Raw genomic sequence first — 14,063 nt, forward strand, 5'->3', positions numbered from 1 at the left:
ATTAATCCCTATAATAAATTGTGCAACAGATTAAAAGTTCTAAAATTAGACTGTGGACTAAAAATGGCCCAAAGGGCAAACACTTTGTAAGCACATTTCAGTCCTAGGTATTGAAAGCCTTCTCACCTCCATGAGCTAGAAAGCTATTTAACTCGCAAGCAATGGATATGATTGAGGCTGAAGCTAAAAAAGTTTATGAAGCCCATTTAGCCACCCAATTAAGAGAGAGAGAAGCTAAAGCTTTTTATTTCCACCACCTAGAAAACAAAGAAATGAGTTTCCCACTTACCAATTTTCTTATTCTGTTAGCACAACAGGTGTCTATCAAAGGCCACGTCAGCAAGCTGGATGGGAACTTGACCATGGTTTTTCGTCACTGGACTGACCAAGCGTCACTTGACCCATGAGGCGATTGGCTACACTCGCGCGCACCAACCTAGCCTAAGCCCAAGAACCGCACATCCACGCCCCAACAAGCAAAGATTCAAGCAACCACATCCACAAGACAAGGAAACAAGAAAGAGAAGAACCAGAGATAAGAGAGAAAAACTAAACTCTCGAGAATGAAGTCAAGGTTACACCACAAACCAAGACAACAACAATGGGCAAGCCTCTTCCACTCCGGATGAAGGTAATCCAAAGTCTTAACCTCCCTAAGACTAAGGACCAAGGGATGCCCAATGACCCACAAATGGATCAAAGGATCAAGAACACCAAGAAGAAGTCCGTCTTTTCAAGGTAATCCCAAGATGATAATGCAAAAGAGTTCTCATCCTTTTTTATAGGCTTGCCCATACCGGCCATTCCGCGCCCATGCCTTGCGTCATATCACACCATGCCACGTCACACCGATGTGACACACCCCATCCCGCCATACCTTGCCCACTCCTTAGGCCATGCCATGCCATGTCTCTGCCCATGCTTTGGGTCGCATCACGTCTATAAATGTTGTCTCGACTCATGGGTGATCAAAGCTAACCGATCATACAATGTCTGTGCTTACACTTGATCCGGCTGATAGGCCAACACTTAGCCAATCTTGGGCCCCTTGGCCTATCTTCTCGATCACAATCATCCATCCTTGGTCAAGGTCCCTCGGCCACGCGCATCCCGCTCCGCGCGTTGCTCGGCAAGTTATCGATCACACTTGGCACCGGCCCGTATGGTCCTTGCTCGGCACTCCCGGCTAGGGATCCTCGGTCATGTGCTACTCCCACACACCCGATAGGATGATCGTAAGGACATCAACTCACTTTGGACTTAGATTCAAGCCTACCTTGGCCTCCTCAGCCATCTCCTCTTGGTAAAGGGCCACCCTTATGGATCATGCGAGAAAACCCCATGACAATTATCAAGTTTGTGTGCATTTTCTGTGATGGCTCCTACTTTGAGTTTTGTTCCTATTTTCATTTCAATGGATGTTATTTTCTTTCCAGGTTGTTAGGAGGTTAGCCTCAACTTTTCCATGATTTCCCATTGTTATGATGGGTCTTCCACTATTTTGTATTTAAAGGACCAAGTTAATAAAAATGGTAGTCAAAATTCAATCAAATTGTTAAGAACTTTAAACGCAAGAGATTTCAAGTTCTATCTGAGGAATTTGAGCCTGTAACTATTAGTAGCTAAGGAAGATCATCTCTCCATTCACCAAATCTTACCCAGTCCCTTCTTAACCACAACTCCCACTGACCCATAACTTGATCCTTATTCAAGGATTGCACCAACGTGGTATCAAAGACAAAGGTTATAGGAGATGCCTTTCAATAGCTACTCAACCAATTATTGTAATTATTCCAAGATCATACTGGCAACCTTGTCCAACAGGAAGCATTCTCGGCTTGCCTAAATGAACTTGTGAGAATAAGGAAAAAAATTTGATATCGATCAAGAAAAGAGTACAAGGGTATATATAAAGAAATATTAGGGTTTTGTGGTATGGGCCCAATATGGTCCATTAACCAATCTAAACTCTAACACTCCCCTTCAAGCTGGAGCATAGATATCGAACATGCCCATCTTGTTACATAGATTACTAAAGACTTTAACACTTAAACCCTTGGTGAAGATATCCGCCAGTTGCTCAAATGACTGGGTGTATGGCGTAGAGATGACTCCCTTTAATACCATATCACGAACATGGTGACAATCAACCTCCACATGCTTGGTACGCTCATGGAATGTTGGATTATTTGCATTGAAGGTGGCGGCCTGATTATCACACAACATCTGTATAGGTATCGTGATGGGGAATCCTAACTCAGATAGAAGAGACTGCACCCAAACCATCTTACAAGTTGCTTGTGACATTGATCTGTACTCTGCTTCGGCACTCGATCTTGAAACCACATTCTGCTTCTTGCTTCGCCAAGTAACCAAGTTTCCACCAACATACGTACGGAAGCCCGACATAGACTTTCTGTCTCCTCTATCGCCAGCATAACCCAAGTCAGAATAGGTTGCAATGTCCAGGTGATAATGATTCTTGTAAAGAAAACCTTTGCTAGGAGCTCCTTTAACATATGCAACCACTCAGAGCACCCTGCCAGTGAACTTCTTGTGGCTTACACTTTTGCATGATTTCCAATTGTTATGGTGGGTCTTCCACTATTTAAAAGGGCCAAGTTATTAAAGAAGGTAGTTCAGAATTCAATCAAGTTTTTGAGAACTTTAAACTCAAGAAATTTTAGGCTCTCTCTGAGGAGCCTGAGCCTGTAACTATAGGTCGCCCAAGAAGATCATCTCTCGGTTTACCAAACTTTACCTAGTCCCTTCCTGACCACAACTCTCACCAACCCATAACTCGATCCATCTCCAGGGACTATACCATACTCCTTTCCGCCCAATAAGCAGCCCCCGTTTTAAAGAATACTTTGACTCAAGGACGAAAAAATATTATTTTCAAAAAATTGAAAAGAAGTCCACTGCAAAGATAGTCGCAAAGAGGTGTGTTTCAGATCACAGATTGATCTATTCATTTGAGAATCAAGCAGTTTGCTCCTAAATTATAAAGCTGGCAGTAAAACAAATGTATCTATTGGTTTTACAATCCATCAATCTCACTGGTTTTAGAATACAATCACAATCACGAAATTTTCCTGATCCTCTTCCCATCAAACATTAAAATAGCATCATGCCTATGAGAACATCACCAAGAGATGTGCTATTAAACCAACATTAAAATAAGATGCACATAATTGCAAAAACTCACCTCATTTGTTTTCAGCCCTGAACAGATGAGATCAAGGAGTTCACCAGTTCCAGATCCAGAAACAGCAGATATTGCCAGAGGTGAAAATCTGAAAAATTAGAGAAAAAAAAGAGGAAAAGGCCAAATCAAAGGTGTCACAACAAATCTAAATGTGTTTCCTATTTGTACTTTTTTAAAATGGAGAGTTAATTTCATTGACTAAGATATACAAGTAACATCTTTATTACAACTACAAACCGGTAGTCCCAACTATTTATGCTTTTATCAACAACAATTAGCTTTTTTTATTAGAAAGAATGAAAATTATTTTAGAAGAATTCAGTGCTTTTCCACACTGCATAGGATAATCCACACACACACAAAAAAAAAAGACATTTTTGAGACAATCCTCAGACATTACATTCATCCTCAAACATGCTTCCAATATAACCGACAGAAACTGGTTTATTAACAGTTGAAATTTTGTAACTTCTACTCAAGTATCAGGCTCAAATCCATGGTTCCACTCATAAATTCCGTCCAGTCAAAAGCAGTGGGTGGAACACAATGCAGAAATTCAAAATTACTGTATATATCTAAAAATATGGCCCTTCAGATTCAGGCTTTTGCCAGTTCAGTTAAAGAGCAATCAAGGGATTTTGCATATACACCCACTACAAAATCAAAAATGGCATACTATGCATGTGAAACTTCTATTGGCATACATTCTGCAGCAAATTTCAGATTCTTGCTTGTGTAGACTTGACATAACTAGCATAAACTTCTGACCCGATCTCTTATCCAGTCTTTTCAAGTGACTATACAACTTTCATAATAAGATTGTGAGTATAAAGTGTTACCAAACAAGCATCATAAGTGAGCTCCAATAGTACATGTCAAAGTTCAAGTTTTACAAGGACACATGAGAAAGGGTAGATGCATAATTCTTATGCTTATGTTATTTATTAGCAGACACCAATAATGGATTCAATCGAGGCTATATGCAAGAATCTGAAGCTTCTAGGTATGTGCTTGCATAAAAACTATAGAAAAGAGCACACAAAATTTGATGCCTTTGTAGAAGTACAAATGGAAAACAGTAAAAAGAAAGGAAGTAGGCAGACGTCATGTATGTTGGCCAGACCATACTTAAACTTGACTAGTATCAAAAATTAAAATATTCTCTACTGCCATTTACCTGTATCCTCCTGATCCATCTTTTAAATTACCATCTTGCTTGCTATTGGCAACATCAGGGTATTTAAAAAAAGCCAGTTTTAAGAGCCTCTAGCAGAGAACTCGAAAAGATTAGAGGTAGTTATAGAAGGATTAATCCAGAATATCCTTCCCCTACTTTTTCAGCATCTCCAATATTCAATTTATACTTCGCACTCAAACATTTTATCATATAAACTATTGTCTTGAACTGTAGTTATTCCTTACACACCTCAGGTTCTGAAATCTCTTGTTCACACCCATTATTAAATATTGAAGCATGTTGGAACATTCTCAAGAGTCCAGTCAGGCCTGCACACAAACCCAAACACAAATCAGGTCTGAATCTTATCCAAAATGGAATTTCATCTTAGATAACTGAACATAGCTTCTTCACAAACCATTCCTTCTCCCTTGGGCCATCTAGGACTCTAGCATTTAAAGTTTTGAACTTACTTCTTGCTAAGAATTTACCTTTCAATTCACTTTTCCAATGCAATATTTCAGGCTTAATTCCATTTTAAGCACAAGATTGTACCTAAATTTTTTTCTCCATTTTAAGCAATCACAATATCCAAAAGATGTGCTCATAATAGGGCAGTCCCATAACTGTTTGTCATCCATTTTCTTTTATAATAACCCACATTATTCAAATCCTTTCTGATACTTGCATGCATTTCTATTTTATTTCTCAAATAAGCATCTTCATTAAATATAAAAATTTTAAAACAAAACGTTTCCATGGTGCCAATCACCATCAGCCACCTGCCAAACCTCACCTCTTTTTAGACATAAAGAACAGTAGTCACATTCAAGATCACCTTGCAAAAAATGAAAGACAGCCAACACACATAGAAAACTTGTTATATAAAGAATATTGCCAGATCCAAAATGCTATTGTTCACCCTTTACAAATGATCATTGTTAGAGCATAACCCACGATATCATGAAGAGCAGCAAAACTCAGATTTCAAAGCATTTCATAAAACACTTCAGCGTGTTCAGAAATGGTGAACAAAATCTTAAGCAAATGTATCCTAATTCATCCAAGACATAAAATATCACTGAGAATATTTGGATTAAAGCCATCAAAAGGCCTTCATGAAAAGTCATTCACATTGCTTACTAAGGAAATTAAAAATAAAAAAAATAAAAAAAAATAAAAATAAAAAAAGAAGAAGAAGAAGAGTTAACAGCACACTCACCCTAAAGACCAAAATTCAGATGCTTGTAGCAATCCCTTGCGTGGAGACTCACACTTGTTCACAGCAAGAATTATGTTCTTATTTGAATAATTCTTACGTAACCAATCTGCGATTTCCACATCAGCTGCGATCAGACCTGCCTGTCAAAATACTATAAATCATTATAGTCAACTGCAATATAGTTTGGAGACAAAACTAATAAAACACAGACGGGATCAGTAAAATAGGTTAAAATCCAGTCAGAACATAAATGAACCAGATTAAGCATGATTTACTAAATTCAAATTAATTGCAGAGCCATTTGCGGACAGAAAAATAGTACCAATTACGGCTGAATACAATTCAAGGAAAAGATGGTTGGAAAATCATTAAGAAAAGGTTGTCTTAATTTTATCTGTAAGATTAAAGGGCACTTAAAATTCATCATTCAAGAAGCCAAACAAAACTATGGAGATGGGACTTCACCATGCATTTTAACAAGATCAGCATTGGAAAATATTTTAGGAAATTAACAAGCAAAATATGACATAAAAACTAATAGGGTCTGCTGCTTTTCCAAGAGACCAAGTATAAAAACCATGGCACTACTTACAGGACCTAAGTAATTGATAGAATTAGATCCACCACATCATCAACAAAACTCTAGTAATAGGATTTAGACGTGAAACCATGATTAGACTTACGCCTAACAAGTTAAATAAAGCCCTCTAGCCAAATATATTCCAATAGAGCCAACCATGTTTTATTTTATGCACTACATCCTTAGATTTGTGTGAAGGGGAACAATGAAAACATCCAAGAAAAATTACATTGGGTTTGCACATATAAAACACAATCTTCTTTTGCATTTTTGCATGAATCTGGACATAGAATCAATGGAATCAAGCTCATTTCCTAACCAAAATATATACCAAATTATAAACTTAGTTTGCAATTATAAAACCAAACATATCCCTTCACATTAACTAATCATAATATTTGGATGATCTGTAGGTATCCCTTCTTCTAATTAGTGTTCACTAGTTTTTCAGAAATATCTTTTAGTTAGGATTTTATATTATCAAAATTTTAATGTTATGGTTAGGAATTTATATTAGCATGGTAATCTTATCTTTCATTTTATTACTTAAGATGTCAAGTATGGAACAGTAAATATGTTATTGAGTTGTCTTATTCTTTGTTTATTATAAGATTTTATATATGTAACTTTAATATGGTACCAGGCTAATTTGTTGTCAAGAAAACCCAAGATGTTCTCAATCACTCCGGATACTTCTAAAATATTTGTTGTCACACTATCCATCTCTTTTGTTTGTCCAAAGTTCCACCTTTTGTTTGCTCTCTACCAATAAGAACATTTGTTGGCTCGCCAACAATGCAAGTATTTATTTCCTCACTAATGCAACCCTAATTGGTGTGGCATAAGTAAGTGGCATAAGCATCATCATCTCTTTTTCTCTACAGATAACATCATCATTCCTCTATCTATTGTTAACAACATTCTCTCTGTCGTTAGCATCACCATTTTCTTTGTCTCTGAATTATTAAAGCATGCATCTTCCTACCCTGCCATTGTTATTACAACTCTAAGTTGGACATTACATGCTCCATCATAAGGGCATGCTAGAAATATCTATCTGTTAGCATTTTGCATTATCAACATTTTATATTATGGTTATATTTATATATTATCTTTCATTTGTTTCCATATCTATATGTAGCGTATCTATATGTAGGAATTGTAATGTGAAAAATATGGAATAATAAATTTGCGCTATGGAGTTGTTTTCTTTATCTATTTTAATGTCTTATATATTTTTTAAAATTTTAATAAACTTTCATACTAATCTAAGTTGCGAGGCACTAGGCCCTAAGAGTGTCCAACCAACTACTAAGGAAACAAAGTATGCATTAGTTTGATGGTATTTAATTCAATGAAGTGTAAGTTACACTAATTACAAGATATCTAAAGGGAAGACAACTTCAGAAATTCATTACAAATTCTGTTAGTATGTAGGTCTTTCAACAAGAGTTTCCCCTTATGAAACATTCAGAAATTATGAGGTAGTACACTAAATTCTAATCGAAAATACTATAGTTTCATTGGCATTCTCAATAATAACTGCTAGAAGAAACCAAATACTTTCTCAAAATAAAAGAAATCAGGCAAACACAACCTTCATAGCTCAGAGTTACCTGTCCGTCAACAAGGAATATAATAACAGCAGCCTCTTCCACAGCGGCAATAGCTTGCTTCTCTATCATTGAGGGCATCCTAGCAGCAGCTGCTTCTCTCGAAGCAAGAGGAATACCATCCATACCAATAGTAGTTGTAATTGCTAGTTCCTCCATGACATCAGCCTGTGATTTTGAGACAGTCATAACTCCACCAGTATCTACTACCATGAATTGATATTCACCCCAAAAGGATCTCCCATACAGGCGATCCCTTGTAACACCAGGTTCATCGACAACGATCGCCTTGTTCCCCTATTAACATTTGAAAGATTAAAATATAATCATGTTTCATGAGCACAATAAAAAATAAAAAATACAAAATACAAAACCTAAGCCAGAGTACCATAAAAGCAGTATGATTCCTTAAAAGAATAAGTATAACTTCTATACACTAGGTTGTCCACAAATACAAATCTTCTTGTGACATTTCTCCCTCTTAGAATTAGCTATATTAGTGCCTTAGTTCAAATAAAATAGGTATTAGAAGCCAGTTATGGAAAATAAGTTCATCCCTGAATGGAAAGTGAAATAAAACCATAAACATGACTTAAAACTAAAGAATATAGCAATACCCCAACAAGACGGTTGAACAATGCCGATTTACCAACATTTGGCCTTCCTACAATAGCCACCCTTGGAAGAAGATGATCAGGGATCTGAAAGTGAAGTAGAGAATTATGGTTAGTCTATTGTAGCTTTGAGTATACTAAAAAATTCTATGGAACAGAAGCTAAATGCCATCAGTTTAAATTATGAAGGAATAATATAACCATCTTAAACAATACAAATATTTGCTTATATGATGATTTCAAGCAGTTTTGAGGGCATACAAGCCTCCACATTGTCTCCAACAAGATATCAATAACATATTAAAACGATTGTCTTTAATCAAGATGCCCAAATTTTCAGAAATAGAACTTGAATGAGGAGCATTCATAAGCAATAAGATGAGGGCAATATCATTGGAAAGTTAATTTAATGAGATTTCAAATTTAAGTGGTTCATATGACATTTAGCTTCACAAAAACTGAGGGTCCAACATACTCAAAAAAAGGATGGCAAAGAAAACCAACTTAAAGGCCTTCTTATAATTCTTTTTATGTGTAAATACCTCTTTTTTTCCTAAGTAACGCTATCTCCATTACTACTCTTTGCGTACCTTCATGTTTCTAACCATCCACTAATTTTTCTCCTTCAAAATGGATTGCTCTTGCTCTGCGGCTTCCAAAAATAGTCAGACGTGGGGAATATGGCATCCACTCCCAACAATTTAATGGAAAAGACAATTGTATTGATGATATCATCAGATGCTGAGGGAAAACAAGTTGCCACCAAAGCTAAGGATGATGGCAATCATGGGGTTCCACCCTTGGAAAGGCTTGGGGATAAAGACGCATGGGAGAATTGACTTAATAATGGTCTATTCTACATAAGATTGTGACTTACCGTTCTGTTCGTTCTTTTTATGATTCTCAAAAAGCATGCACAATTCATATATTTTGAGTGGACAACTAATGAGCCTTCAAGCTCAAGAATTTACAATTCCCCCTTTTTCAGACAAAGACATGTGGATAGTTTGGAGGGTAGATAAGATAACTCAACCCTATACCCACTCACTAGATTACTGCCAACCTCTTGTAATATGTTAGATTTAAAAGCCCATGTCATGTTCAAGTAAGTTTAAGCCCTCTTATACCATGTTGTAAATAACTTAGAGTGAATTTCATTAATGGAGTTACGTTATATATTTTGTGCTTGTATAGAGTGTGTAAGTAAATATGTGGCCTAGCATGTGCAATGGGGCTCATCTCCACATGCATTTGGCTGATGCTTTTGGATTCTGAATTTGATTGGAGGGATTCTTGGGATAGTTCTCTAATTTAGTGGGTAAAGTTTGTGTATATATAGACATGTAAACTATGCAGAATAAGAAGAATCTCAACAAAATTTTCTCTCTTACATGGTATCACTAGGATTTTTCTTCGTTTTCAGCCTTCATTGCCGGAAACTGCCATCATTTTCTGCTGCAGCCGCAGCAGATGCTGTCCTCGCTGCCAAATAAAGCCACAGACATCGCTGATGTTTGCCATTGTTGTCAAACCAAATGTCCGAAGATGCAAAAAATGCCAGTGTTTCATTGGATGAAGAAGCCAAAACTTAACCACAGGGAGAATTACAAGACTTTCAGACTACTATAAATTGGATGGAAAGAATTATCTCAAGTGGTCACAACTTGTTCGTACAATTTTGAAAGGCAAAGGGAGGATCAGCCATCTATCAGGAACTGGGCCAAAGATAGGAGATTTAGGTTTTGGAGCATGGGATAAAGAAGATTCCATGATCATGGCATGGCTATGGAGTTCCATGATATCCGAGACAAGTGATACAGTTATGTTCATGGCTACAACCAAAGACATTTAGGACGCAATCCAACAGATCTGCTCAAAAGCTAGAGATGCAGCACAGGTGTATGATGTGAAAGGTCAAGACCATGGCTGCAAAGCAAGGGAGCAAAACTGTAACTGAATATGCCCATCAATTGAAATCTTTGTGGCAAGAACTTGGCCATTATAGGGTGATTTTATTGAACGGGATAAAATCTATGATTTTCTTGTTGGTTCAAAACCCAAGTTTGATCAAGTTAGGATCCAAATCCTCAGGAAGCAGGAAATTTCGAGTTCTAATAAAGTGGTGGATATTGTTCAATAACGAAAAGGAGTCTGATACTTCAACCCCAAAAAGCATACATTTCTCTATGATAGCTGAGAAAATAAAACTTGGTTCAATAATTATAGAAAGGAAGGTTGCCATGCAAAATGGTAAGAGATGAAAGGCTAAATGTCGTGATGGACTGTGGTGCACCCACTGCAAGAAGGCACATCATACTCGTGAAACATGTTGGACATTGCATGGAAAACCTCCTCGCCGTGAGTGGGGACAAAAGGGTGATCGGTTGCAGAGTAATGGACAAGCTCATGCTGCAACCAACACCCTCACGAAGAAACTAAGAAAGAGGCAACAAATCTTAATCCACAAGAGGTTGAGAGGGTGAAATCCTTCCTCAGTGCCCTGGAGAAACCTATAGATACTTGTGCTTCGGCGTACTCAAGTAAGTCTTCATTTTCATTTGGATAAAATGTCTCAGAAACACCTTTCTGCCAATCTTGGATCCTTGTTTCAAGAGCAACAGATCACATGACCCACTCATCCAAACATTTTTCCACATATTCACCATGCCCAAGTCATAAGAAAATAGCGACAGCTGATAAATCCTTAGCAAGTGTAGCGGGTATAGGAGATGTCCCAATAAACCCTTCCATAACCTTAAAAATTGTCATCCATGATCCTAAACTACCCATTAACCTTGTCTCTGTTCAAGACTCACACAAGACTTACTTTGTAATGTGATTTTTCATAATAATTATTGTGTATTTCAGGACAAAGATTCAAGTTGGACGATTAGACATGCTAGAGAATGGGATGGTCTTTACTATCTTAAGGAATCAAACAAGTCAAATATGTTTGAGAGTAGATCCCCTTACTCATTTATGTCAGAGTCTGTTATCCAATAAAGCAAAGGTTCTTCTTTATCACTACCAATTGGGGCATCCATCATTTAGGGTAATTAAAGTTCTATTTCCTTCATTATTTTCAAAGTTAAATGTTGAAAACCTACACTGTCAAGTGTGTGAAATTGCTAAACACAAGCGCATACCTTTTCCTGTAAGTAATAAAAGAAATGTGTTTCCTTTGTATCTTGTTCACACTGATGTTTGGTGCCCTACTGAACCCTATTATTCCTAATGTGTCAGGAGCATGATGGCTAATGACTTTTATTGATTATTGTCATTGAGTAACTTGGACGTTGTTGCTTAAAAAGCAAGTCAGATGTTAGCATTGTATTTCCAAATTTTGTCACCATTGATGAATAATCAATTTGGTGTGAGTAACAAAAGAATTAGGTTAGCAAATGCCAAGGATTATTTCAATCAAAGTCTTAATCTTAACAGTTAGAAAGAGGGAAAAATTCATGAGTCTTCCAGTGCGAAAACACCACAACAAAAATGGTGCCGCTAAAAGGAAAAATCGGCACCTTTTTGACCAAACTCAAGCTCTTTAATGTCATAAAAAATGTACCAAAAAGATTTTTGAGGGGATGTAGCACTCACACTTACTCATCTCATCAATAAATTAACCTCTAGAGTTTTGGGATTCAAGAATTCAATAGAAGTGCTTTCTTCATTCAACCCGAATCCCTCCACCACAAAAATTACACCTCACATATTTGGATGCGTCCTTTGTTCATGTTCATAATCAAGACAGGGGGAAACTAAATCCTAGAGCTCTAAAATGTATTTTTATTGGGTATCCTTCAACTCAAAAAGGGTATAAGTGCTACCATCCCTCGTCCAAGAAGTTCCATGTATCATAAAATGTAACTTTTAATGAACAAAAGGCTAATTTCGCTCAACCTTATCCTCAAGGGAGAGTTAGATGAGGAAAAGGAAAATTTTCTTACATTGCCCCTGACCTTTCATTATCTTAAATAAATCAAATGTCCCAACCATCCATTGAACCTGAATCTAAAGTCGAAGGTTCCAATTTCTAGTGAACCTTAAACTAAACAAGATGTGTCTCCAATTTTCTAGGGAATCTGAACCAAATATGCCTAACCTTGAATATTCTCTTGGAGACGTGAGATTTAGAAAAAAAAACATGGGTGTACTCAAGACAGAAAAAGATCAATCCAAAATCTACAAGCTTTCATTATTCCTACTCAAGCCTTTCAAATAAGGTAACAATGTCTAACTTCCCAACAACACAGAGCGAAATTGAAGCTTAAATTATAGAAAACGACCAAAACCTCAGAATTGCCCTTAGAAAAAAAAACAAAAAAATGTACTAAATAGCCTTTATATCCTCTTTCTCATTTTCTATCATTTACAAAAATTCTTACCTACCTACAAAGCCTTCCTTGTAAGCTTGAAACCACCACAATACCTACTATTTTTTTCGGGGCTTTATCTAATGAAAAATGGAGACAAGACATGGATGTGGAGATGGAGGCTCTGCGAAAAACATAAAACTTAGGACTTACTAAAGTTAACAAGTGGGGAAAAAACCTGTAGGGTACAAGTGGGTGTATAGTGTGAAATACAAGGCAAATGGGTCAATTGAGGGATACAAGGTTGGTGGCCAAATGATATACACAAATCCATGGGATTGACTACCTAAAAACATTTGCTCCAGTTGGTAAGATGAACACACTCAGAGATCTTATCTCTAGCTGTCGATTTTAGCTGGGAACTGCAACAATTTAATGTGAAGAATGCATTCCTATACGGAGATCTTGAAGAAGAGATTTACATGGAGATTCCTGCAAGTTATGGAAAGAATGGGACTGCCAATATTGTATCTAAGTTGAATAAGGCTTTATATGGCCTGAAAAAGTCTACTTGAGCTTGGTTTGGAAAGTTTGCTATAAGTCATGGTGGCCATGGGATATAAACAAAGTCAGGATGATATAATTTGTTTGTCAAACATTCTACTTCAAGGGAAGCAACAACACTAATAATGTATATGGATGACATTATATTAACTAGAGATAATAAAATGGAGTAACAAATCCTAAGTCATTACTACGCTAATGAGTTTAAAATCAAAACTCTGGGAAGATTGAAATATTTTCTAGGAATTGAAGTTGCCCTCCAGGAAAGAGAATTTACATCACAACTAAAGTATGTCATGGACTTACTCAAAGAAACAGGCAAAACTGCATACAAACCTACGAGTACACCCACGGATCCGAGTCTCAAAATGGGAAGTGCACAAGAAGATGCCCTAGTGCCCAAGGAGATGTATCTACGTCTGGTGGGAAGTCTGATTTACTTGTCACATACTAGACCAGATATAGATTGTGAAGTGAGCTTTATTAGTCAACTTATGTATAGTCCAAGAGAGGTTCATTTGCAGCCGACATACTGAATTTTGCGATATCCCAAAAAAACACCAAGAATAGAGATTATGTTCAAGACGAACGCAAGTATGCCACTTAAAGCCTATACTAATGCTAACTATGCAGGATCAATTGTTGACAGAAGGTCAACCTCTACTTAGTATACCTCTCTTGGAAGGCAGCTTGTAACATGAAGCACGAAATAGATTGTAGTAGTATGCTATAGTTTTGAGGCAGAATTTCGTGCAATAGCACAAGGTAT

General features: G+C 36.9%; 1 protein-coding gene across 1 annotated transcript in view; it reads right to left on the reverse strand.

The window, feature by feature from the left end:
- The window catches only part of LOC120255883 (GTPase Der), a gene marked incomplete at its 5' end in the record, with an annotated part of 33,962 nt that overhangs the window by 8,658 nt on the left and 11,241 nt on the right, over window positions 1-14,063 (reverse strand). The window contains 4 exons of the mRNA XM_039263654.1: window positions 3,209-3,296; window positions 5,608-5,747; window positions 7,804-8,097; window positions 8,418-8,501. Coding sequence (XP_039119588.1) covers window positions 3,209-3,296; window positions 5,608-5,747; window positions 7,804-8,097; window positions 8,418-8,501 — 606 coding nt within the window. The remainder of the gene's footprint in view (window positions 1-3,208; window positions 3,297-5,607; window positions 5,748-7,803; window positions 8,098-8,417; window positions 8,502-14,063) is intronic.

This window comes from Dioscorea cayenensis, unplaced genomic scaffold (genome assembly GCF_009730915.1).
Source record: "Dioscorea cayenensis subsp. rotundata cultivar TDr96_F1 unplaced genomic scaffold, TDr96_F1_v2_PseudoChromosome.rev07_lg8_w22 25.fasta BLBR01001224.1, whole genome shotgun sequence".
NCBI classification, from domain to species: Eukaryota; Viridiplantae; Streptophyta; class Magnoliopsida; order Dioscoreales; family Dioscoreaceae; genus Dioscorea; species Dioscorea cayenensis.